The 27,489-nt window shown below is 42.1% G+C and overlaps 1 protein-coding gene across 3 annotated transcripts in view; it reads right to left on the bottom strand.

Annotated features, from left to right (window-relative positions):
- Dnah12 (dynein, axonemal, heavy chain 12) overlaps positions 1-27,489 on the bottom strand; it is a 154,733-nt gene that overhangs the window by 38,262 nt on the left and 88,982 nt on the right. The window contains exons 41-54 of one of the 3 annotated variants that reach the window (XR_015639291.1): positions 26,007-26,262; positions 24,148-24,447; positions 23,182-23,360; positions 22,537-22,729; positions 19,645-19,806; positions 15,856-16,050; positions 13,853-13,986; positions 12,837-12,999; positions 11,488-11,568; positions 9,541-9,721; positions 8,654-8,785; positions 5,848-5,937; positions 4,653-4,793; positions 865-1,106 (exon numbers count right to left, since the gene is read on the bottom strand). Coding sequence is in view for 2 of the 3 variants with exons in the window: in XM_087587488.1 (XP_087443614.1) it covers positions 865-1,106; positions 4,653-4,793; positions 5,848-5,937; positions 8,654-8,781; positions 9,541-9,721; positions 11,488-11,568; positions 12,837-12,999; positions 13,853-13,986; positions 15,856-16,050; positions 19,645-19,806; positions 22,537-22,729; positions 23,182-23,360; positions 24,148-24,447; positions 26,007-26,262 (2,445 nt within the window). In the remaining variant the exon portion in view is untranslated. 3 annotated transcript variants of the gene reach the window in all.

Genomic DNA, 27,489 nt, shown 5'->3' with positions numbered 1-27,489 from the left:
CTCCTTAGGTCTCCACAGGCACCAGGCATGTAAGTGGTGCACAGACATACATGCGGGCCAACAGTCATATACATAAAATCAAAACAATAGAAAAAGAAAGTGCACGGGCCTTCTTGTCTAAATCCTATAAGAAGAGGCTATGCCATGTTAGGCCTATGTGTAAAATGAGTAGATCAGATCCCTTTAGATCTGCTACTCTGCGGTATATGAATGTCTACACTTCAGTCTTAGGGCAGTAGCTTGTCCAGTAGTATTCTGCCTTTCTAACAACCACAACCCCAGCGTTTTTACTTCAAAATCTTCTCTAGGATGATTTTGTGCTAGTGTTTGTTTCAGTACTTCTAGATAATAAGAACCGGAAACATTGTAAATTTATTCCAGAAATGCTATTTTGCAGCAAGACTATTTGATACATATTAAGTTACAAAGTTTAGATTCTGCAGAAAAAAAAAAAGCCATGACAATAGAAATTATTACAAAATCATCTTACCTGGACTAAACTACTACATCATGCAATTCCTGGAATAAACATGATCAATAATGAGATAGCTGGCTGTGCAATCCAGTTTAAAAATATGTAGAAAACTGGGCAAGAATGCCAATAGCACTTTGAATAAAAGACCGTAAACACTGCACTCTCTTTTTCTCCTCTTCTCCCTCCTTTTGTTTTCCGTTTTGAAAACACGTTATCAACTCTATCCTCAACACTAGTCTTGCTCCTTTGGAGAATCCCAGCCATGTGCTTTACAGAAGGCCTCAGATTCCCAATCAGCCACTGTAAAACCAGATGCAGCTGTGACAAGCAGGTGAGGACAGTCACATGCTCAAGCCTGTTGTCCTCCGGCCCTCAAGAAGCGGCTGTACCTTGACTTTTCTCCGCCTAGCCCTCCAATTAGCTTGGTGGCTCGTTCTAGCTTCTTAGCGCACAGCTCCACCTGATCCTCCAGAGCTGCCTTTTCCTCCGTCTTCTCTTGAAAAGTCTTCTGTAAGTTTTCCAAATGATGCTCTACTTGGGCCAGTTCACCCCTCTTCTGATTCAAAAGTTCCATTGTCTCTGCCAAGGACTTCTGGGCCTCCGCTAAGCGAGCTTTCTTTGGAGCAACCACCTGTTAGGGGACAATACACAGATGTTTTGTGTTCTGTGTAAAAGATGCTATGGTCAGACATGAGGTTTAACAATAAATTACACATGATAAGCACTCAAATCTTAAGCAAAAACACCTACATAATTCATATAACAGACAAATCATTTGGATTTCTCGACTATGGTATACAAAATAAATTATTCTGGAATAGTATAGTTTAATGTAGAGTAAAAATGTCACAATATGTAGCAAAGTGTTTTCAATTAATGAGAGGTTGCCGTTCAACTGAAAAGGAGGGGTAAAGCCCTGTGGTTCCGTTTCTGCCTTTTGTTTTATTTCACTTGTTCTTTTGAGACAGGCTCTTGTTCTCTAGTCCTGACTGGTCAGGGAGTTCAGGTGCTCATGGATTGGTAGGATAACTATTGTGAAATGGCTATCCAAAGCAAAGCAATCTAAGGACTTACTGCGATCCCCATCAAAAGTCACCATTCCACACTTCAGGTTATACTTACAGAGCTGTGGTAGTAAAGCACTGTGAGACTGCCCTGCAATCAGACCCACTGGTCAATGGAATAGAACACATATGACATACCCATTCTAGAGCCACTTAGTTTTTTTGCTTTTGTTTTTCATTTATCTATTTTGTAAAGATTTATTCATTCATTTTATGTATGTGAGTACACTGTCACTGCCTTCAGACACACCAGAAGGGGGCATCAGATCCCATTACAGAGGGTTCTGAGCCACCATGTGGTTGCTGGGAATTGAACTCAGGACCTCTGGAAGAGCAGTCAGTGGTCTTAACCGCTGAGCCATCTCTCCAGCCCCGTATTCTTTCATTCGCAAATGTTTATGGTGGTACATCAAAACTAACTTTCAGAGACAATGGATGCTATTACTTAAGGTGTCACCAGTCTTTATAAAAGGGAGGCATGGGAATTGTTTAAATGATGAATTACTTGAGAATGTTAGCAGAATAGTTCTTCCACGGGATGCTATTTCAACAGTGGTTTTAGTCTGCATACTTCCAAGAGTGTCACCATCTCCAAATTGTCAGCTAGAGCTACTTTAACACCTCCTTATTTTAGGAGAGCATTGCCTCCAACTTCCAGGCTAACTGACCGGATTTCCCCACCCTCTCGTTTCATGCCCGACCTCCCAGTACTGTTGCCTGGAGTGCTTTTTCTTGAGATTATTCTGGAGCACGAGGCTACCCTTTGGTTGCAGTTTTGGTTATACTCCTTTCAACCAATACTCTGTCAAAGTTGTCCTACAGTGACACCCCAACACAGCCGGGACACTTGTCATTTGGTTTTTGACAAAGAGGCCAAAAATACACATGGGAGAAAAGACAGAATTTTCAACAAATGATGCTGGTCGAATTGGAGAGCACATGTGGAAGAATGTCACTCGGTCCGTATCTCTCATCCCACACAACTCCAAATGGGCCAAGGACTGTTACACAGGATCTGCTGCCCTGAGCTGGGTAGAAAACAGAGGAGAGCACACACATGATCTCACTGGGGCAGGAAAGGGCTTTTGGGACAAACCCTGATCACACAGATATTAACACCAAGAATTAATAAATGGGACCTCCTAAAACTAAAAAGCTAAGGACACCATCACTTGAGCAAAGAAGCAGCCCACAGAATGGGGAAAATCCTGACCAGCAATATGTCCGCTAGAGGGTGAGTATCTAGACTATACAAAGAAGGGAAAGCCCTAAACACCAAGAAACCAAACACTCCAATTACAACATAGGGCACGGAATGAAAGACATTCTCCAAAGATGAAAAACAATCCTGAACAACATTTAAAAAAATGTTCAACATCCCTAGCCACCAAGGAAACGTAAATTAAAATTACTTTGAGATTTTTTTTGTCTTACTCAAGTCAGAATAGATAAGATGGCAGTGAAATCTGGTATATCTGATAAGGAAGTCAGTGGGAAGGTTCTTCAAAAACCTAAAAATGGCTCTCCCACACGGCCCAGCCACACCACGCTTAGACGTCCCCAAAGCTTACTGTGGAGATGCCTGGTCCTCACCAGACTCACTGCTGTGCCACTCACAATAGCAAGGAAATAGACACGGCCTAGATGCCCATCAGTTGATGAGTCGACGAGGAAACTGTGGTGTTATTTACACAGTGGAATAGTATTTGGCTTTTAGGAAAAATGAAGTTATTTAATTCACAGGTAAATGTATGGAGCTGGACACAATCATTCTGAGGAAGGTAACCCAGACACAGAAAAATAAAGGTCACTTGTTTTCCCTCATTTGTGGAGGTTAGCTTTGAATTTTCAGACCTGTATGATTCATTTGGAATACCCACGGGGGTCTAGAAATTGGTGAGGTAGGGTAGGGCTTTCAAAGCAGGGATGTAGAGAGGTTACAGGGGATTAATGAAGAAGGAATACAAGAAGTGATAATTAGGAGAAAGGAGAGAGACAGAGGAGAAGGTGAGAAGCCATGGCAGGTGATGTTAAGATTCTGCTCTGTGTATTTACAGGTTGTTATTAATGTTCCTAAGGGATGGATGGTACCGGGCTTTGTATGTTAAGGTGGGTAATTATATCTTATCAATTGGATCTAAAAAAAAAAAGTGATAATTAACTCTAAAGACTTAAAAAAAATCATATAGGAACCTTACTACTGTAAAAGCTTACACACACACACACACACACACACACACACACTCTCTCTCTCTCTCTCTCTCTCTCTCTCTCTCTCTCTCTCTCTTGTGGCTAGACAGATCCTAGGTATTAGGAAGAACCTACTACTATAGTCTGCTAAATGAACAGAGTATTAAACTGACTCCTAATGACTTATTAACATATTCATGGAGTACTGCATCTCTCAGCCTTCAGCTGGGAAGCTTCTAGTCACAGTAGACGGTGATTAGCAGATTCACGAATGGCCGTGGTACAGAGAATAAGACCCTGCAGAGTTTCTTGCCCTAAATAGTCATATATACTGACTGTACCTGCCCCCAAAGCTCAGGGATCTAGGCAGAAGAGGGAGTAGAAACATTCTAAGAGCCAAAGAGGGTGAGCGAGTACAAGCAGACAGTGCCCTCTGGACACAGCAGGGCGGCTGCATCTATGCACTCACAGCCCTGTGGCAGCATGCATAGGCCCACTCAAACTCAAGCAATACCCAGAAAGGACAGGGGAGGTGGAAAGGAAACCCCAGGAGCTGAGGAGCTACTGGGAGTCGGGGTTGGGGGTTGGGGTTGGGGTTTGGGGGTGGGGGCAGACTGTCAGTTCTCTTTAAGAGTGTTGCCATGACTCACTAACCACTCTCCAGTAGAAGACCACATGTAAGAATGTAGGGGCACCAAGTCCAGATTAGACTTGGTGGGATTAAAATTCAAGGCACAAAGTTGGATGAGTGGGCAGGGAAGTGGGGTGGATCTGGGAGGGACTGGGGAGAAGTGAAAACAGTCAAGTCTCACTGTATGAAATTCTGAAAGAACTAATACAAAATAAATTTAGAAATTTAAGGAATACGGTTTTATTTCTGAGAATATTTTAGTAAGAAATGGATACGCTAATCCTAAAAATACCTTTGCAACTCTGTCATACACTTCCATAGCCATGATCCACTTGCACAGACCCTCAGCAGCAGAAGAGGCTTTAGCGACCTTAGGGGGATCAAATTCAGGGTTCGTCAAATATTCGCTACGAATCTTCTGCATAACAGCCACCTATATAACAAAGATTTAGACTTTAAAACCATAGCATGCATCATATAATCATAAGAAAGTCATATGTAATTTGCAGAAGTTGAGATGATTTATTGGATAAAGACAGCAAGCTTGATAATCTGAGTTCAAACCCTGTGCTCACCCCAGCAGCTGATGGAAACAGCTCGGGAAATCCAAAGGAATAGGGGGAAGAAGCATTGTCGGAGGCAGAGATGTTAAATACACCACAGGAAACCCTACAGAATCAACTGACCTGGGCTCACAGGGGCTCCCAGAGACAGAAACACCAGCTAGACAGTCTGCACGGGACAGACCTAGGCCCTCTGCACACATGTTACAGTTGTGCAGCTTGGTCTTCATGTGGAACTCATGCCAGCAGGAGCAGGGGCTGCGTCTAACCCTGTTGCCTGCCTTTGCGACCCCTTCCCCCTGCCGGGCTGCCTCCTCTAGCCTGAATAGGAAAGGCGGTGCCTAGTCTTACTGCAACATGATTTGCCATGTTCGGTTGATAGCCATGGGAGGCCAGCCCTTTTCCAAAGAGAAACGGCTGAGGAATGGAGGGGGGGGGTGCTGGGGGAGGGAAGGACTTGGAGGAGAGGATGTAAAGTAAATAAATATTTATTTAATAAGGCAAAATTATAATTATAGAAGAAACAAATATCCCTGATAAAAACCATAAATGTTAAAAAAGACTCCGTGGATTGATAGACTGTTTGAAAATAGAATACAAACAATTACATGTTAATAAGTAGCAATTCACATGAAAAATCTGATACCTTCTTATTTTATGTAAATATGAATAATATTTCCTAGAAAAGAAACTATTTTTGGTTGTGAGCCTAGCCTTTAATGGCTGAGCCATCTCTCCAGCCCGAAAAGAAACTATTACACAAAGATATTTAGAGAACTTTTTCAAGTCAACAGTACACCAAAATAGCAATTTATTAAGTCTCATCTGAAAGCAAGTTTTTATTTTTGCATTATAGCTGTTAGTAAATGACCTTCCATATTGTGACAACATCACACTTAGAGAAGAAAATCCCACATCACTCACTGGAATGTTCTCCTTGTCATACTCCCTCAAATCTCGGAGAAAATTCATATCTCCCAGGAGTTTTTTGCTAGGTCCCCAGTAATCAAATATCTACAAATGAAATTTAGGGAAAAGTATTAGCTGTAGAATTAAAAGTGCACATTAGTCAGAAAAAAATGTTTATATCTTAAAAATCTTAACTTCTTTCTGAAAACAAAGACTCATTTCCTGCCAGATGTGGTGACACATGCCTGTAGTTCCAGCATGCTAACTAGAGGAGGTGGACAGATCTCTGTGAGTTCAAAGTTAGCCTGGGTAACTTACAGTGTTCCAGGCCAGTCAGGGAGATATGTGAAATGCTGTCGAGGAGAGGAGAGGAGAGGAGAGGAGAGGAGAGGAGAGGAGAGGAGAGGAGAGGGGAGGGGAGGGGAGGGGAGAGGGGAGAGGAGAGGGGAGGGGAGGGGAGGGGAGAAGAGAGGAGAGGAGGAGGGGAGGGGAGGGGAGGGGAGGGGAGGGGAGAAGAGAGGAGAGGAGGAGGGGAGGAGAGGGGAGGGGAGAAGAGAGGAGAGGAGGAGGGGAGGGGAGGGGAGAGGGGAGAGGGGAGAGGAGAGGAGAGGAGAGGAGGGGAGAGGAGAGGAGAAGAGACTCCTCTCCTTGAGAATGTTAAGTAAATAAAATATGAAGTATTTTAAACATGAATAGACATATTAAAATTTTAATCAGTGAAAATAGAGGTGATTATTTCTTTTGACAATTAAAAAAAGCAGTTACTGTGGCCATTATGATAACAGTTTCATGTAAGAAAATACATTTTATCACTTCAGTCTTTTAAAAACCTTCAACCTATAATTTGCCCTTCTTGCAAGATGTGCTAAGGTAAAGGTGGCCCAGACTCTGTGGGAGTGGCCAGCCAATGACTGGTATGACTTGAAATCCACGCCTCATGAGCGGGCCACACCTGACACTACCTGGATGACTAGGACCCAGAGACTGAATAGCAGCCAGAGACCTAGACTAGAACCACATGACTGAACCAATAAATAAATAGATAAACAAACAACTAAATAAAAGTGATTCCTAACAATAGTCTACTATACTTGTAGACCAAAGCCTAGTATAATCATCATCAAAAGAGGCTTCATCCAGTCGAAGAACGGATGTCAAACATTAGGGAGAGCTTGGGAAATCTTGTGAAAAATGGGGAGGAAGGATTGTAGGAACCAGAAAGGTCAAGGACACCACAAGAGAATGACCCACAGAATCAACTAAGCAGGGCTCACAGGAGCTCACAGAGAATGAAGCAATACTCAGACAGCCTGTATGTCTGACCTAGGCCCTGTGCATCTGTGTTATGGTCGTGTAGCTTGGTGTTTTTGTGGGACTCCTAACAGTGGGAGCCAGTGTGTCTCTGACTCTTTTGCCTGCACTTTTCTGAAAGGAAACAGAGGAATAGTGAATTTGGGGAAGAGGGGAGGTGATGGGGGTTACTATGAGAAGAGAAAGGAGGGGAAACTGTAATCAGGATCCAATAATATACAAAAGAAGAATAAAAAATAGGGCTGGAGAGATGGCTCAGCGGTTAAGAGCACCCGACTGCTCTTCCAGAGGTCATGAGTTCAATTCCCAGCAACCACATGGTGGCTCACAACCATCTGTAAAGAGATCTGATGCCCTCTTCTGGTGTATCTGAAGACAGCTAGAGTGTACTCATATATAATAAATAAAATAAATATTTAAAAAAAAAAAAGAAATAACATTTAAAATTTTTTATTACTTTAATTTTTTAAAAGATTGTTTTTTTTGTTTAGTTTTATTAAGTTTATTTAGTGTCTGTGCAAATTTGAATGACTAGACAATGTCTACTTATATGTTATCTTAATGGAAAATATAATTTAAAAATTAATTTAGGAATCCAAGCCCAGGTGGAAAGAAAGTATCTGTGAATTCAGTGTAGAACGCCTGCCTTCTGAGGGACGCATGCCTTGAGTTACATTGGCAACGCAGGCCACGTTTATTGTGTGTTTGCTGTTTGTGGGGCTTTCCACAGAAGAACTTGATGTTCCTTAGCCAAGATCCTCTGGCTTTGTGACCTGGATGCTTTGATGATCTTTTGAATAGAGTCACCCAGAGGTGAAGACAATTCATCTAGAGGTCACGTGGTCACTGGGGCCAAGGGTTAAGAACGTGGATGTTGGGATCCAGAGCCCTTTGCTCTTATGTTATTGTTTTACAGACAGACTCACCCTGTGCTCAGGCTGTCTCTCAACTCAACATAGAACCCAAACAGGCCTGGAGCTCACTTCAGCTTTCCTGCCCCAGCCTCTCATGTGTTAGAATTAGGTCAGACACAACACCCTCCTTCCCCGGCCCCTTTTTCTGAGACAGGTTCTGCACAGGCTGCCCTTGAATGATGACCTTGATCCTTTTGCCTCCCCTCTAGAGAGCTGGGATCACCAGACGTGGTGACACGCACTGTGTGGTGATTTGTTTGTTTGTTTCTTTCTTTTCTTTTACTTCGATTCTCAAAAACCACATCAGTATGTTGTATGTCACACATTCTTAAAAATCTTAGCTACAGAGCACAGGCCTCAGAACACACAGCACCACAGCAGGGGAAACCAGAAGCAACTGGAACTGAAGATACCTGGCTGGCACTATAGTTACTAGAACAGATGCAGACCCTGCTCTGCGGTTACCTCTGAGTCCCCTCCACCTGGAGAACAGTAAGTACTTTTTCCCTGGATTATAGGCTGTTGGTATTTAATTTGATTACAGTCGCTGCAAACAGGATCTGTGCATTGTGGATGTGGTTCGAATCAGTCCTTACCTTGCCTCCAGTTCCTGAAGGATCTGAAATCTTTTCTGGCTTTATATCTTTCATGACGCAGACAGCAGCCATGACTAGTTTAACCCCAGCTGGAGGATTCTTCATTGATTTTACAATTGTAATATCGGCTGGCTATAGTAAAAGACAACAAGACATCCTTACACAATAGTTTATCTTTAAATAATGAGAATGTAAAAAAGTAATGTCAGGGCCAGGCGTGGGGTTATTCATTAGTCTCAGCACACAGGAGATGATGGAAAGGGTGATTATGAGCTGTGGCTAGCCTGGGCCACATGGTGAGATGTGATCTCAAAACAAGAAAGGTTATTTGGGGAAATAATGAAAAAAAATGAGTATTTTTTGGTTATAAAAGAGAATTAGCAACAAAGAACTGATCACTGAGCAAGCTTAATAGTTCTCAAATGTTTGAGGGCTCCTAAGTCCTTACAAAGATTACATGTTATCTCCTTATTAATTTCCTGACATTCTAGGTTATTCTAAGAGATAACAATATCTAAAGATTTGAAACTAACATCCACAACTGAGGGAGAAGATATGATGTTTGTTCTTCTGGGTTTGGATCGCCACTCAGAATGACTGTTTCCAGTTCTATCCATTCCTTCCCTCTGGCCCACGGGCAGAACGTCTTTGGATTCACAAAGACCATTCATTCCAATCCCACTAAAGTATTCTGAATGAAAATTATACCTGACATAGGAAAAACAAATGTGTAAATATAGCATTGTATCAAAGAAGACCTGTTAGATGCAAGCTTCATTTAACTTGACAACTAAATGACATAGACCACCACAATACAGTGTGTCAGATCAATCAAAGACTTCACATTGTTTCCTTTTCTTGATGAAACCCCAGGGCAAAGCCAACACTTTCCTTAAGGGTGTCTAGTGCAGACAGCGCTGCTTCCAAGGCTGGAATGGCCTCCGCCAGGTCACTCTCACACTCGTTTTTCAGAGCCTGGGCTTCCTCAGCCTTCCCGCTGGCTATTTCTTCATCCAACTTCACAATCTTTCTTTTTGCTTCTACTTGTGCAGATTCTATCTCAATTATCTGAAGAAAAGAAATGTGGGAAAATGGAAACAAAATTTCAAGTAACCCATTGTTTCTTCATGCCTAGAGACAAAAGACTACTTGAATGTTAGGGAATTCAACGTGCGATGGTGCATATTAGAAAGGTTTGTTAAGAAAATTGTTATGAAACTTGAAGGCAAATGACTAGAGCTGGACACAGTCATTCTGAGTGGCAGTCCAGACCCAGAGAAACAAACGTCAAATCTTCCCGTTTAGTTGTGGATGGTGGCTTTGACTCTTAGATGTGTTTGTCTCAGAATAACCACAGGATCAGAAAATTAATAAGGAGGCAGAGCAGGAACAGGTTTCAAAGGAGGGAAGACCGAACGCAGTGATGTAAATGGGAAAGGGGAGTGATGTGGCAGGAAGGGTTACATGGGATTAGAGGAAGAGATTCAAGGGAGAACAACTAACACTGAAGACTTTCTGAGAAAGAAAATTTTTGCTGCAAAAGCCTCCTCAGATATCTACATACATAGGGAACTTGAGTGGAATTATTCTTAACAATGTCCTACTAGACACTACAAAGAGCCCAGTGTCAGAAATGTGTTACCTCTATCTATAGGACTTGCTGGCCAGTAAGTTTCCATAGACACCTAAATATAATAGGCCATGACCATTGCTCTGGGTGACCCTCCAGAACTAAATGATAAGACAGTGTCATTGAAGACATCACACACTGGAGAAGACCTAGATCATGGAGAAATCAAGGTGGCCTTTAACTTGGAAGCTTGACCCCAACTGGCTAGCTGCCATAGTGCTGATGCTATGCACGGTACCAGAGGAGAAAAGTAATTATCAGTCTTACCCAGCTGTGAACTGGGCCGGCTGCCATAGAGACCTGCCTGGCCAGAAATCCTCACTGGTGCAATGGTGGAATAGATGGAATAGGGGTAATGAAATACCTTCTAATAAGATTTAAGGCCTCAATCTCAAGATGCAACCCATACTTGACACTGTTTTGTGGACCAAGAACCACATGGGTTGGTTGTAGGCGAGAACCATTATTCTGCTGAGTCCTAACAATTCCTTGTTATAACCAAAGATTAATGTAGCTCTCAAATCTCATCCAGAAAGCTTCTAGGTCACATCCTTCTCCTCACAGGGTTTGGGATCATGATAGAGGAGGGAGTAGAGAGGCTTTAAGAGGCAGAGGCAGCAGATGACTGCAAGGAAACAGGAGAGCTGAGTATGTGAACCCAACAACTAGGCCAGTATGCAGTGGGCCCCGGGGAAGCCCACACAACAACCATCCCTAGCCGAAGAGCTATTAGAAAGTGATCGCTGTTGGAAGAGAGGGAATTGCTTTCTCTAATGGCACAGCCTCTGGCAGATCTAACATTCTCTAGTATTTAGGAGTATATATGTAACACTAATGGGAATCAACGGGTTAAAAAATGAAGGCCCAAAGTTGGGTGGGTATAGAATGGGGAGTAGACCTGGGAGGAGATTAAAGATGACTAAAATACAGTGTGTGAAATGCTGAAAGAACTAAGAAAATGTTTTAAAACAAAAGGCCAGTTCTAGAATAAAACAAGAGGAAACATAAATACAAGTCACCTTATTTGGAAATGGGTTTCACGCCACCCTTTAAAAGGGACAAACATGCAGAATCAGTGAGACTCCCAGTCGATAGAATAGCATAAACTATTTAGGTTCCAGTGACAAAATGTTAAGAGTTACTTTCAAAACTAGTTTTACAGTATTTGATTGTCCCATGAATCAAGAAAACACTGATACCCTACCTGCATCATACGTGCATTTTCAACTTTCGCTGCCTCCAGTTTGGGCTGTAACTCAACCAGCTCCAGTTTCATTTCGCCAACCTACACAGACAATTTGTCGTTAGGGTTTTAACCTACGCAGACAGTTTGTCGTTAGGCTTTTAACCTTCTGGAATAGTGGATATAGAAATCAGAAAGTTAAATGCATCGTAAAATTCTGGACATGAAAAATCTTAATCTTCCCAGTTCTTCGCATGGTTAACAGTATCATGAGAGCATATTTGGTTGTCACAAAAGGCTTTGAATCTTTAGGTATTTAACAAGGCACTGGGAAAAGGTAGTGGCCATGGAAGAAACACACAGGCAATCCAATTATTCTACAGTGTACAACAACAATAGTAACAACAACAACAATAGTAACAAAACCACTAGTAACTATTAATAGCATTGAACTCGCTAGAAAAAAGTCCATTTTATATTTAACATCTGTTAAAATGTATTTATTGTACTCTTAAATGACAAGTTGAGAGTTTGTGGTTTGGGCCACCTTAAAGAGTTTCTGTAAAAAGAATGTGTTGGTTGATTTTATAATCCAAATAATTTAGTGACTCTCCTCCTTATATTTTTTTTCTGGAGCATCTGTAACCCCACCATGGCAGAATTCTTTTTTTTTTTTTTTTTTTTGGATCTTTTTTTCGGAGCTGGGGACCGAACCCAGGGCCTTGCGCTTCCTAGGCAAGCGCTCTACCACTGAGCTAAATCCCCAACCCCGGCAGAATTCTTTATGTTACCTTAAACATACTTTCTAAAACATCTCTGTCAAACCAGCCAACAAAATGTCATTCACATAATGATGAATGACAGACCGAGGACTTGCTTACAGATTGTCTCTAATGCTTGTTGCATAAAATACTGACATGAGGTTGGGCTGTTGAGCCTTCCCTGTGGAGGTACAACCCAGCAGTATCATTTCGTTGGTCATTTACTCATCTGTAAAGTGAGGACATGGATGATGAACACCTCGTGTAGTTGCTAAAAGAGTAACTGAAACAGTGCGTGTGATATACGGGACACAGGCCGTGTACGTAACACACCGTCAGCCAACGCTGCTCTTACATTTCTTACATTTCTTCTTTTTAATTTTTTCTTTTTTGTTTGTTTGGTTTTGGTTTTGGTTTTTGGAGACAGGGTCTCTCTGTGTAGTTCTGGCTGTCCTAGAACTCACTCTGTCGACCAGGCTGGCCTAAAATACACTGAGATCTGCCTGCCTCTGCCTCCTGAGTGCTAGGATTAGAGGCGTGTGCAGCCACCACCCCTCCCCGACCCCCGCTCAGAACATTTTATTATTTTGAACAGCTCATGGGCTTTACCTGAGACTCGGCGAAAGCTAACTGGTCAAGTCCGTTCACATAGCGCTGTTTTGCTTCCATGACAGACTGCCGCTTCTTGGTTAAAAGCTGCCGAAATGAGCCAATCAGTTCAAGGTAAGAAGTAGCAGTAACATAGTTATGTCGTCCCAGCTCTTCTAAGAACCTGAAGGAGTCAGGCAGTAGACCACAGCATTAACAATGGATTTCACAATGGTGTTAACTCAGCAAGCACTGAAGATAGGCAATTAGGAATAAAGCTCAAGGGTTATGTAGAACATGCTAAGGATTTAACTTCATGGAACTCTAGATATCGACATGCAACCATATCCAAAGTTTTTATCTGAAAAATATCAGACAATAGTGATGTGTTGAAAAAGCACAAATCAAGAGTGCCTATGAAAGGTGAGCTACAGCAAACAAAGATACAGTCTTCATTTTTCTATGTGTCATATGCTAGGAGGCTCTAGCCTTGTAAGACACTCGAGCTATTGTATGAGGTAGGCAAGCCTCAGGAAAGGAGACTGCAGATGGGACAAAAATGAGTTATATGGTGTGTTACATACATGTTACAGTATGTCGTCTATGTGGAGGGACATACAGGGATATCCAAGTATGCAGACCTCAGCACACTGCTTGTCTCCACTGTCCAAGCCAAGTATGCTGGATAACTGACTCTATACGGACAACCTAACAAGTCAAGTTCATGACTCTGTGGTACAAGGGTAAAAGATCGATAGTTTGAACAACACACACAGCGATGCAGATCAGAAAACAGTTGTGTGTTTTTATCAGAGTCTAACTTTGCTGCTCATTTTCCAGGTCTTCGTGAGGCACTCTTGGATCTTCATAATAAATTCTTCCTTTCTCTTGTTAGCTAGCTGAGGGTTTAAATTAATTAAGTAGCCGGTAAAATTAGAAGACAAAGAAATAACATCAAAACATTGGGCTTATGTGGGAAATACAAGGCATTTAAAATACAAGGAATTTGCATAGTTTAAAATATCATCATTATTAACCTTTCTGAAAGATTCATAATGGAAGTGTGAAAGTGTTTACAGATCGGGACTATCTCGTGCCGCTCCACCTCAGTGAGCTCCACGGTTTCTAGGAAACTCACAGCTACACGTTCCAGGGCATCTTCAGGCCACGGCTGGAAAGAGGAAGGAAAAATGGATTATAGCTGAAGCAGCCTCAGTGCAAGCGTGTAAGTTGTGACATCACATAGGGGAAGAGTTTAGGGTTACAAAGTTGAAACTTTTATGAGGAAACAGAATCAAGCAGACTGAGGGCCTGATGTTTAGATTTTTTATACATTAAAATGAAAACAAGCACGCACGGTGAGGACTCATGATGGGCTGCATATTAAGGACATAATTACCCCCTTCTCCGCCCCTCTGCATGGCTGTCCATTAGGTATCTCGATTTAGCATGTTTGCTGTAGACGATGCTGTCTGTCTGCTCAGTACCCACGAGCCCTTTCTCCCATATGAGGAAAAGGGAACCCCTTTTTAATTTGGATTTCTGTCCCTGGCAGTGCCTCACAATCCCTATCATAACACACAAAGCTGGCGTTTCTGGGTATTTTTCCACCAAAAGTTCTTTTTGCCCATCCTTCCTGCCTCAGTGGTGCTTTCTCCTGCTTTGTCCTGAACTATGCCAATTGTGATCTTGCTCCTGGACCATTTTCTTGCTGTTTTCTCTGACCAGAACAATCTTCTCTGAGACATTGATGTGCTTCACTTTCTCACTTTCTTTATGTTGATGTCCCAAACTATCATAAAGTTCTTCCTAGAATGCTCTTTCTAGAACAACCTTCTTTCTGTTATTAGCCTGTCTCTGCTGCGAGAGTCATCTTCGGAACTTACTAATTAACACCGCACATTTCGTTCACTCATTTATCTGTTGCTGGCTTCCGTTCCAGCCTTGACAGAAGGAATGAGACCCCCGGGAGCGAGGAGTGCCTAAAACGACACTTGACACCAATATTCAAATATCTAAGTAAACAGTTTATGCTTCTTTACTTTCCTTAGAATGTTTCTCAGAGTTCCTTTCACTCATCTTCAACAAGATGCTTGTAATTCTTTCCTTTTAGAGCAGTGCACATTTTAAGATCCTCCTTCTGGGGGTTCTGGAGGTTTCAGGATAGGGTTTCTCTGTGTAGCTCTGGCTACACTCCTCTGCCTCAGCTTCCCAAAGGCACAACCCACCACCCTCACGTCAGCAGGCCTCTTTTAATCAGAAGTCCTGAACTAAAGAAAAATGTTGCCCTTCTTCCAAATGAGGAGCAGTTTACCCTCTCTGACTGCCCTCAGGCTGGAACATTGGCTTTATTGGGAATTCAGAAGATCTCAGATCCTGAGCTCTTCAAGGTCATGAGCTTCACGGCCTTCATACTAGAACTGTACCACTGACTCTCCAAGGCCCCAGTTTGTGGACTGAAGATCTTAACAACTGCAAGGCTCCATAATCATGGGGTCCAAACCCATTCATAGTCCTTCTACAACACACACAGACACAGACACACACAGACACACACACACACACACAGAGACACAAACACACACAGAGACACAAACACACACAGACACACACAGACACACACACACACACAGAGTCACACACAAATACTATCCTATGGTGGTTCCACATCCATCTTTTTATGCAACTGATTCATCTCTCTACTTTATAAACTCTCTTTCTTCCTTAGTATATATTTTGCATATCAATATTATGCCTTTTCCTTTTCCAGCCTATTGTCTTTCATGTCTTCTAGTCTAGACTATGAACTCTTCCTGGGAAATACATTATCAGCTCCTAGTAAGTACGTACTATAGCTCCTTCAAGTCCATTATTATACTAACTGATCAATGAATATTAGTCATTGCTAATGACTAATTAGCAATGAATCATTAGCCAACCAGTTGCTGAATATTAGTCAAGCTTAAACAAAATTTTGATAAAATTCTTAGAATTAACAACTCTGTTCCCTCCTTACAAAACAAAACAAAATAAAACAGACCTGAAACCAATCAATAGTACAACAATTGATGAGGGATGGGAATTGTCTCAGACGATTTCGGAAGGCATCTCCTATAGGGCTGAAGGCCACCACGACGTGAAGATTATCTTTGCAACGGTTCACAAAGAAGGCAAACAGGGCTAAGGGACTGAGTTCACCATGTTTATTGCCCACCTGAGCTACTGGACGGACACCCTACAGAAGAGAAATCAAAATAAACAGATTTACTATAAGGAGATTATCAGCTATCAGGTATTAATATATCAGTTTTGTATTAACTATCATTAAAATTTTATCTTTATATTCATAGGAGGAGATATGGAGACAAAGTTTGGAGCAGAGACTGATGGAAAGGCCATTCAGAGCCTGCCCCACTTGGGGATCCATCCCACATGCAGACACCAAACCCAGAAAATATTGCTGATGCCAAGAAGTGCACGCTGACAGGAGCCTGATACAGCTGTCTCCTGAGAGGTTCTGCCAGAGCATGACAAATACAGAGGCGAATGCTAGCAGCTAAGAAGCAAAGTTTCACAGATGTGAAAAACAAAGCCGTAAAAACAAGGTTCTGGGAGATACATCTGACGTCAGGATGCCTATGATAAACTTGTGACCTTTCTGAGAGATACATCTGACGTCAGGATGCCCAGTGAGATGATAAACTTGTGACCTTTCTGAGAGACTAACATCTGGTGGTCAGGTTGCCTAATGATATGACAAAGTTTTGGTGATCAAGGTATTGAGTCAAAGTGACCAGGCTAAGATCAGCTAAAATAATAATAACTGTTCTCGGAAGAACTCTATACCGCTCCCTGTGGTAAATTCCGAAAATAACCACGAAATTTCATCCTGACCCCGCACAACCACCCAGTCCCTCTCCCCCCAACAAGGGACTTTCCAACTTAGCCCTTTCCCAGTGATTTTCCAAGGCCAGGTGCAGGGCTAGATGAGGAAATTGACTGACTAAGCCAAGAACAGCCCCTTGAGCAGGGCAGCCAATACCTGACCAGATCCTTTGTCCTGTGTTCCACCAATGAGAATAAGTCAACTAGCCCTGTTGCTGAGGTCTGCCCTCTGTAAAGTATAAAAGTTGTATGCTTTTTGAGTTTGGGATGAGCAACCCCACGTACCTGGATCAATAAACCTCTCGCCATTGCATTGATCTGTTCGTCAAGCTGTGTTCTGTGGGTTGTGACCTGAGCTAAGACCACCTCAGGGGTATTACAACACAGTCAACCATTGAACTGAGAATGGGGTCCCCATTGGAGGAGTCAGAGAAAGGACTGAAGGAGCTGAAGGGGTTTGCGACCCCATAAGAACAACAATACCAATCAACCAGAGTTCCCAGGGACTAAACCACCACCCAAAGACTATACATCAGCTGACCCATGGCTCCAGCTGCATATGTAGCAGAGGGTGGCCTTGTTGGGCACCAATGGGAGGAGAAGCCCTTGGTCCTGCCAATATTGGAAACCTTCCCCCTAGTGTAGGGGAATGCCAGAGTACAGAGGTGGGAAGGGGTAGATGGTTATGGGGGAAATGCCTTAATAGAAGAAGGGGAAGAGGATGGGACAGAGGTTTTATGGACAGGAAACTGGGAAAGGGATAACATTTGAAATATAAATAAAAAATATCCGATAAAAATTTATTTTTTATAACAAAGGGATGGTTTTGATACAATTTATGCTTACAAAAATCTCTGCCTGCACTATAATTTTACAGTTTAAAATCAAATATCTGTCAAGAATTTACCAGATAAAGTTAATCAGAAAAATTCATCAAGATTATATCCAGGCCTAAATGCAACATTCAAGAGGAAAAAATAGAAGCTACTGCAATATCCACCAGTAAGGGACTAACTAAACTCATAAAACATCCTTATAACCTTTATTCTGGGTTTCACACAACTTTTTAAACCAGAAATTAAAAGCAAACTCAGAAAGACAAATATTGAATGCATGCTTTCTCTCATAAGCAAAACCAAGATTTTACATACATGTATATATTATACATATATAATAAATAGATATGATATATATGATATACAATAGAAATGTGGAGAAAGGAGACTACAGAAAGGCGGAGGAGAATAAGAAGACAGTAAGAGGGAAAGGAAACGAGGCCAAATACTGAAAATTTTCTCTCAAATGTAGAACTTAAAGTAGAAAGGAGAGATTCTGGCAGGGAAGAGAAGGTGCAAAAGGAAGGAGATGAGCAAAGTACAATGTCATAAGAAAAGTCTGTTCTTTTGTACACATACTGAAATAACAAAAACACAACTATCAAGATGTGCTATGGTAAGATCGTCAAAATAAAATGAATGAAAAAACCCAAAGTAATGAAAGAATACATAGAATCCAAGTCCCTTGTGTTAAGTTTAAAAATATGAAGGCCAGGTCTGCCTGCTGGTCTAAGAGCAGCATGGCTGATATGGGGGTAACCAGTCACTCTCTGATTGGATCTGAGGCCTGCTGCTCAGGAGGGATTCACTCCTGGTACTTAAACCCGGTCAGAAGCCATGGCTCATGAAACCGTACACCCTAGGGGGAAGCCGGCTGTTTTGTTAAGTGGAACTGTTGTCAAACTACCTTCCAAATATTTATGCTCATTTCCTAAGTCATGGCTGCTCTCGACCTTGATCAGAGAAAGTTCCTTTTGGCAAGATATCACCATACACATAAAACTGTACTAACAATTTTAAAGTTCTGGTTTCTTTGAAAAATATAGAAATATAAGAATGTGTTTTGGTTTTAGTGCCAGGTGTAGGACATGGAGCTGCTTCAGATTATCCACAGCAGCTGACTGTGATTGGCCCGGTGCTCTAGCAGGAGCGTGACTTTGCCAGATAGTTTCTGCAATTGTGTGATACTGGGAATTCTAGGGACTTTTCAGTGGGTACATAAATGTTAGGGCCCGGAGAGACAGGGTGGGTGGTTGGATGGCTGGTGGTGGTGGTGGTGGTGGTGGTGGTGGTGGTGGTGGTGGTTGGATGGCTGGTGGTGGTTGGATGGCTGGTGGTGGTTGGATGGCTGGTGGTGGTTGGATGGCTGGTGGTGGTGGTGGTGGTGGTGGTGGTGGTGGTGGTGGTGATGGTGGTGGTGGTGATGGTGGTGGTGGTGGTGATGGTGGTGGTGGTGATGGTGGTGGTGGTGGTGGTGATGGTGGTGGTGGTGGTGGTGGTGGTGGTGGTGGTGATGGTGGTGGTGGTGGTGGTGGTGGTGGTGATGGTGGTGGTGGTGATGGTGGTGGTGGTGGTGGTGGTGGTGGTGGTGGTGGTGATGGTGGTGGTGGTGGTGGTGGTGGTGGTGGTTGCTGTTAGACATGGTTTGTTAAGAACTCATGTGCAAAGAAGAAATAATAAGAAATTAGATATCCTAACAGTGAAGATCAAATTTGCCCCAAGGAACTCGGCACTCCTAACCAGTAGGAAGTTGTCTAACAATTAACATCACTCCCTTTCCATGGTATCCTTTTTCCTTCCCTATCTAGTGTCAGGGGGTGGAAGATAGAAGAATCTACAAAGTAGCCAAAGCCTGGCTACATAAAACCATTGCTATTTTATGGAGGTAATAACTATAAATCAATTTCTCACAGGTGTGCTAGAATTTAAAATTTACCAAAATGATGTATTAAATTAACATCCTGTAGACATGTGAGGTACGTTTAGTTGCGTAGTTGTGTGAGTTATATTTATCCTGAAGAGCAGAACAAGGTTTTCATGATGAAGGAACCCCTGTGCGGAGAGTGGGACCCCACCCCCCGACCCTCCCACCCCGCAAGGGCGCTCACCTCCATCACTTCTTGCTTCTCGTCTGCTGCAAAAATGTTAGGAACTTCACCAGTGTTGAGCACACTGTCGATGTCCTCTAGGAAAGCTTCCTCCTTAATCTGAGTGTCTGTGATCAGGAAGACGGTCTTCTGGCCTTTCACACCAACATTTCTCAACAAGGACTTAAAGAGAAAATGTAGTTATGAGAAGAATGCGGTGGGCGTGGGCTGGGTTTGCTTCCCCCTTCTTTTCACCCTTTGATGGAAGGGTGCTTTGATTCTGCTGGGGCTGTCGATTAAGACCTCCATGTCTCCCACTGGTGGGCAATCCAAACTACCCTGTGCCCTCAAGTTCAGAAGGCATGGGATCAAGAAGGACTCATTCAAATTGTTACTTTGAGGACTGAGATGGACTTAAAATACAGTCCTTGTTGTACAGAGAAGGGTGCTTACAAAGGCCAGTGAGTAGTACTAAGTACTACTGTGTTGCCTCATGAAATGAACCAGCTGGAGAAGGAAGACAAATGGAGAACACTGCCAGGGAATGTAGAAAAACTTCTAATTTGTGCTCTTAAATTGAATCCTGTTAAATGACTGTATGAATGAATGGCTTTGGTTTAAATCCTGTAAACCAAAACCTTCCTTTATTTCTTAAGTTAGTTGAGCTATTTTTGTTTGTTTGTTTGTTTTTGGCCAATTGCAAGCAAAATTCCTGAAATAAAAATATGGGCTTAGTAGTATGATAGAGCTGATTTGCTGTCTGTTAAAAATGACTCTTAAAATTTCAACAACTTTTCAGGAGATTGTTAGATACAGGGTTAAAGTTAAGTGACACCACACTGTTCTTCCCAGAAGCCTCAGGTTATTAAACAAAAAGCCCAGTGACTGGGATGAGTTACCTCCGTTGGAGTTGTCAGGCATGGGCTTCACAGCGATTTCCTACACGCATGAAGGGGAAAAAACAGCAGCACAGGCTGCTGCCACGCTCTTTAACACTTGCCAGACCTGACGGTCAGCCCTTGTAATGACTGGACGCCCCTCCCCCTGCTAGATAGCCTTCACAGTAATGCCCAGTGCTGCAAAGGAATGAATATTATGGGGTGCAGGCAGGGGGACAACCAATCGTTTTATGATTGATTTCAAGGCCTGATCTACCCGAGGGATCTCATACATGGCACTGTAAACTTGGCCAAGAATCCTTGCTAGGGAAGGTGACTTCTCCTGAGGGAAAACAACCTAAAGGTATTGTTTTTGCTGAGTGGATATAGTGTTTGTGCTGGATAGTTTTATGCCAACTTGACACAAGCAAAGTCATCTGAGAGGAGAGGACCCCAATGAAGAAAATGTCTCCACAAGATCACGCTGTGGCAAACCTGTAGAGCATTTCTTAATTGGTGGTTGATGTGGGAGGGCTTAGTCTATTGTAGGTGGCAGTACCCTGGGCTGGTGGTCCTGGTCTGCAGACTGAGCAAACCAGGAGAAGCAAGCCCATAAGCAGCAGCCCTTCATGGCCTCTTCATCAACTCCTGTCTCTGGGTTCCTGTCTGTTCGAGTTCCTGTCCTGACCTTTGATGATGGACTATGCTATAGAAGTGTAAGCCAGATAAACTCTTTCCTCTACAGCTTGCTTTTGGCCATGGTGTCCCGTCATAGCAATAGAAACCCTACCTAAGATAGCATTAAACTTCCTAATAAACACTTACCCTTTACCCACACAGATTAGTCCGGCTCTCTTCCCTCATTAGAGGATTTTCTTACTGTTGTGGATGCTCATTAACACAGACTCACAACTAGTAAAGCTGCAGAGAGTCAGTGACTGTGTAATGCTCGGCTGCAAACAGGAAACCTTCTCCCCCCTCTCCCTAGGCTCAGGTACCATCACAGCACAGAGAAGGGAGCAGAGAGACGGCAAGAGCCGGAAGTTGGCAATGGCTGGTGAGATACTGTTTTTTGGATAAGATAGGGCTGTTGCTCTCATGAACTCAAAGCAGCTGTGGTTGTCTGTACAAGACCTTATGGAGAGCATATAGCCAGGTGAAATATATCTTCTCAGACGAGGATAAAGACAGAGTGAGTGGCCACTGTGATAAGTACTCACTAGGCAGTATTAGCACAAGCACTCAGTAGACAGTATTAGCATAAGCACTCAGTAGTCAATATTAGCATAAGTACTCACTAGACAGTATTAGCACAAGCACTCAGTAGACAGTATTAGCATAAGCACTCAGTAGTCAATATTAGCATAAGCACTCAGTAGTCAGTATTAGCATAAGCACTCAGTAGTCAGTATTAGCATAAGCACTCAGTAGTCAGTATTAGCATAAGCACTCAGTAGACAGTATTAGCATAAGTACTCACTAGACAGTATTAGCACAAGTACTCACTAGACAGTATTAGCATAAGTACTCACTAGACAGTATTAGCATAAGCACTCAGTAGTCAGTATTAGCATAAGCACTCAGTAGTCAGTATTAGCATAAGCACTCAGTAGACAGTATTAGCATAAGTACTCACTAGACAGTATTAGCATAAGTACTCACTAGACAGTATTAGCACAAGTACTCACTAGACAGTATTAGCATAAGTACTCACTAGACAGTATTAGCACAAGCACTCAGTAGACAGTATTAGCATAAGCACTCAGTAGACAGTATTAGCACAAGTACTCACTAGACAGTATTAGCATAAGCACTCAGTAGTCAGTATTAGCATAAGCACTCAGTAGTCAGTATTAGCATAAGCACTCAGTAGACAGTATTAGCATAAGTACTCACTAGACAGTATTAGCATAAGCACTCAGTAGTCAGTATTAGCATAAGCACTCAGTAGACATAGCTACCCAGGGCAGCTCCCCTTTACTAGTCAAGGGATCCACTATTTTCATTCTTCACTGAGGTATCTTCATAATTTTACCTTAATATCCTCTCTCCACTCATTCATGCCGTAACTCTTAGAAATTTCTGGTTGGAAAATCTGCATTTTTGCCATAGATGTAGCCAGACTAGTCAGAGACTGCCGGCCGCTTCCTCCAAGCCCAATGAGCAAAGCGTTGCCACCAGACTGCTTTAGGATGCGGCATATTCTTGACAAATGTTCCAGAACATACCTGCCAAGAGTAAGGGTTATTATCCATAGCCAAACACATGAAGATTGACCTGTCACTTTATTATACATATTTTACAACATCATGTTCAGTATATAGATACACAAAACTTCCTGAGGGAGTAGACCGTGCAGCAAACCGAACAGCTTAAATCTGGTTCTCCAGAGGCTCATGGGGCCACCTTGCCTGGCTTACCCAGTGGCAGTGAGGTCCTGCTGTAAACAAGTGGAAAGATGTGGACAGGCACCTCAAGGATGCCCTCTGACCTCCATACTCTGTCTAAAAGCATGGGAGTTTCTTTTTAGTATTACAAACTAAGGAGAGGGCAGACCGAAATAAGAAACTAATAAATTACTGATATTTTATATGGTAATATGTATGTTTTGTCTTAAATATTTCATGAAAATTTATAAATAAAAGTTTTGAGCACATACATAAATGTAAAAGAGAGGTACCTAAACACAACAAGATTCATTCTTCTTTTGTGAGTTTGATTATACTCATCTAAACACTGGTCAACAACTTCATTAAACTGGTGAATATTCAGAATTTCAATATAAACCCGATCATCTCCTTCTAGATCAGGGTTCATATAATCCCCAAACATGAGGTTTCGTAAGTCTTCTTCATTTATCTGTTGAATAGAAGTTAATTAAAAAATAAATTTAAAGAGAAAATATACAAAAACTTATTTTATGTCATAGTTGACTATTATCTAATCTTTTAAACATTGAGATAGAAAATAAAATGATAGGTTTGTATAATAAAAAGGAAGGTTTTATTGCTTTTGCTATCGTCTGGAAATCAAAAGATTTATCTTTATTTTATGAGTGCTTTGCTGGTATGTATACAAGTGTTATCATGTGTGTGCTATGCCTGAAGAGGCCACAAGATGGCGTCAGATCCCCTGGAGCTGGACTTACAGGTGGTTGTGAGCAGCTAGGAGAGTGGTAGGACTCTTAACTCAGGTCCTCTGCAAGAGCAGCCACTGCGGGGCTGGGGATTTAGCTCAGTGGTAGAGTGCTTACCTAGGAAGCGCAAGGCCCTGGGTTCGGTCCCCAGCTCCGTAAAAAAAAAAAAAAAGAGCAGCCATTGCTGAGTGTCCTCAGACGCCTTTTCTGTTGACTGGAAACTCATCTTTCTGACTTTCTTTGTAAAAGAAGAGTCTCTGAGAAATGGAACCATGCTATGTGCTCAGCACCATCTCATCACTACCTACCACAGAGGGTTTCGTCCTCTGTATCACTTTTTTTCTCCTTCTACAGACTAATCTCAAAATAAGCAGGTGCTCATAAGAAAAGTAAGAGAATATGTTCAATAAAAGCCACGTGCGTTTTTGTAAGATAAGCTCATTAATTACAACAACTGCGGCTGAAATTCTATTCTAACCTGACATGTTTTTAATTTTTAAGCATACTTACGGAGGAGTTCCCTCTCCTCAGATGACTAAAGACATTTTCAAGTGACTCCTTAAAGTGGTCTTTTATAACATTCTTAATTAATAGGAAGAGCCAATTCCGATCTTCATCATTAATAAGACGATCATAAAACACGCGGAGAACCTCATGCACAAACAGGCGGATCATAGTGTGTTTGCTCTCTATGGCCTCTTTATCAATGAGTAAGCAGCCCCGGATGACACGTGAGAAGTCACGCAGGTTAAAAGTATAGTGAGATTTTGCAGGAGTGGGCAAAAGATTTCCCATAGATTGTTTATATATCTGTGAAGGAAGAAAAGCGCAGCTCAAAAATAAAATGCTTATAATTAGAGCCCTGACGAAGTGGTATAAACAATATTTCACCCATCCTACTAGATTCTATCACTTTGGGACCACGTATCTACTGAGCGTAGCACGGTGTACATGTTCATTTTGCTCTATAGCAGTAAACCAGGTACTGCGATGTTGGGTGAACTTAATAGCCCCTTAACTTGGATTCTGTTCAATCTTACTTTACTCCCCATTTGTTATAATTGTTCCACTACAGATGACCTGAAAGCTAGCAAGCACCTTAAAATTCACTAGAAATTAAAACCAGGTAGCTCATTCCACAGCACTCCAAATAATGTCTTTTAAATTACAAATAACATTAGCCAGGCTGGTTCCTCATCTTCCTCCTATCTTAACTGGTGTAATATAGAAACAAAGTATATTTTTTCCTGAGTGCTGCAAAGTAAGAAAGTTAATACTCTTTTTAAAGAAGGTTAATTAATTTCAAAATATGTCCTGAGAAAAAGAATGACATTATTTTTCATTTGGATGAGTTTTATAATTTATCACCTGTCCCAACATCTACTTATGGTAGGTCTCTCCACTGCTCCAACAAGAGAGAAAAAAAAAAAAGTATCTTTTCTACCTGGCCAAGGTCCAACAACTCACTCCAAGCAATATCGGAAATATTACATTTTACAAATAAAAGCACTTTCTTGTGGTAGAATAATTCTTCTACCCAGTCATGGTTCGAGTCTGAAATGTCCCCACCCATGGTGGTCATGTTTAAAGGCTTGGATGGCAGAAGAAGGCTTAGATACTGGGAGCTCTGATCTGATGATGGACGCACAGCACAGTGGCATCATCAGGAAGTTAGAGAAATGAGAAGATGTGGCCCAGTTGGAGGCCCATGTGGGCGTGTCCTTGAAAGATATTCCTTGTAGCCAGACCCCCTCGCTATCAAGCTTCCCAAGTTTGGTGAGGTTGCCACTAAATTTCCTTTGGGTGCATTTTCCCTTCTGTCACTGGATATGAGGCTGTTCTAGCTTCTGAGTGAGGGCCGATAATACACCTGAGCACATCAGGAGGTCTCTACCATGGGGGTGAGGGTCTTTACTCCCATCCTTGCATGCTCTTATATTTCATGGCAATGTGTTGGTCTGAGGAAAAGTAATGTGTATAAAAGCTTAAGGTCTTTCTCTCTCTCTCTCCCCTCTCTCTTTAAAATTATGAAGAGCAAGAAGGAAGATAGATAGGAAAGAGAAAATGCAATAACAAATACCACAGTGTAACCTAACCACCAAGGAAATGCTTACGATGTGGCAGGCACTGGCTATGGGCAAATTCCTTACCCATGAATTATATGTCCTTTCAGTGATTAAAAAATTGGGCCTCCAAAAGGAGATCCACCTAGGGACAGCAGCCAGGGCTCAACGACAGTTAGAATCTCTGCTTCCAAATCCATGCTCTTGCTGCCAGGCTCTCTGAGTGGAAACCACAGATGGCTAAGGGAACAGCGTGTGTGTGTGTGTGTGTGTGTGTGTGTGTGTGTGTGTGTGTTACTTACTCACCTCCATAGTCGCACTAACTATTTGGTGTCCGAGTACAAAGTACTCTGGAGAAAAATCATGAGTCCTAAGGTAGAACATCATGATTGATGAGAAAATTCGGACCATAGTTTCGTCGCTGAAGGAATTGATGGTGCAGATGTTGAAATGTCGGATGAAACGCGGGGTGACGGCATTCCTTCCGCCGCCTGGAGGCCCCATGGCAGCTATGAGCTCTATATCAACCAGTGTGATTTTGGTGGTGTCCTTAAGGTCATACCTAGAGAGCACACAGAGAAAGAAAGGGAAGACAAAGAAACATGGCAGCCTGAGACACTCAATCTAGTTTTAGTTCCATAGAAGAGAGCATTTAAGCCACAGCTCCATCCGTCCTCTCACAGAGTGTTCCCACGGTGTACTTGTAGCTGGTTATCGTTAGGGGTGACGGTCCCGCTTTGCCTAAAGTGAGCCTGGTCTGTTCAGCTCTGTCTCAGTTTGAATGATACACCACACTGGTTATAGTAAAGCCCTGATCTTACCATCCTAGGTTACATCCTCAGAGTGATTAATAATAATCGAAATATTGCCAGCTCATGTTTTACAGAGAGAGAGAGGGCTCCATTACGGAGAAATAAAACTTCAGAGAAGTTCTAATTAGATATCAAAATGACAAAATTAGGTCGACTATTTTCCACAGGCCATCAAGATCTTTAATATTGAAGCTTTCATACGAAGGTCTGAGGAGTGGGGAGTTGGGTTCAAAGGTCTTGCCCAAAAAATGGTGTTTTTTCATCAGGTAGTGCTAGGACATCCACATGTAGAAAATAAAACACTGACTCTGTACACCTTCTACAGTATTTAATTCAAAGTGGATCACAGACCTCAACATTAAGTGCAAAACCATCAAAATCTTAAAAGATAACTCTAGCGAGAATTTTGTTTTGTTTTGTTTTTTGAAAAACACAGAAATAGAAGAACATGCTTGTTTCAGTCCCAGGTGTGGGGCATGGGGCTGATTCACACTGTCTCCTGCAGCTGACTATGATTGGCCTGGTGCTCTAGCGGGGGCGTGATTTTGCCAGCTGCAGATAGTTTCTGCAATTGTGTGATGCTGGGGATTCTGGGGACTCTTTTGAAGGTATATATATTTTGGTGGGCTGTTGGCTGCAGTTTAAGTAGTTGTGAACAAAGATGAAACAACAACAACAACAACAACAAGAAACTAGATATCCTAGTGGTGAAGATCAAACTTTCCCATTCAGCAGGAAGTAGTCTAATGGTGACATCACCCCTCTTCCCCTCTGCCCTTTTTTCTCACCTAGCTAGTGTTAGGGGTTGAAAGGGTGAAAGAAGAGGGGTGGAGAAGGGTGGAAGAAAGAAGAACCTGCAAAAGAATAGCTACAAATAACATTTGAGAAAAATCTAAATTTAGGTACAATAAGTTTTTAAGTTATGATAACAAAAACTCAAATTGTGAAATTGTGAAATAATTGAAAAAGAGGTCTTC

The sequence above is a fragment of the Rattus norvegicus genome, chromosome 16 (genome assembly GCF_021556685.1).
Source record: "Rattus norvegicus strain SHRSP/BbbUtx chromosome 16, alternate assembly SHRSP_T2T, whole genome shotgun sequence".
NCBI classification, from domain to species: domain Eukaryota; kingdom Metazoa; phylum Chordata; class Mammalia; order Rodentia; family Muridae; genus Rattus; species Rattus norvegicus.
Note: the sequence above shows the minus strand (reverse complement) of the source record. Positions and strands in the feature narration are given on the sequence as shown.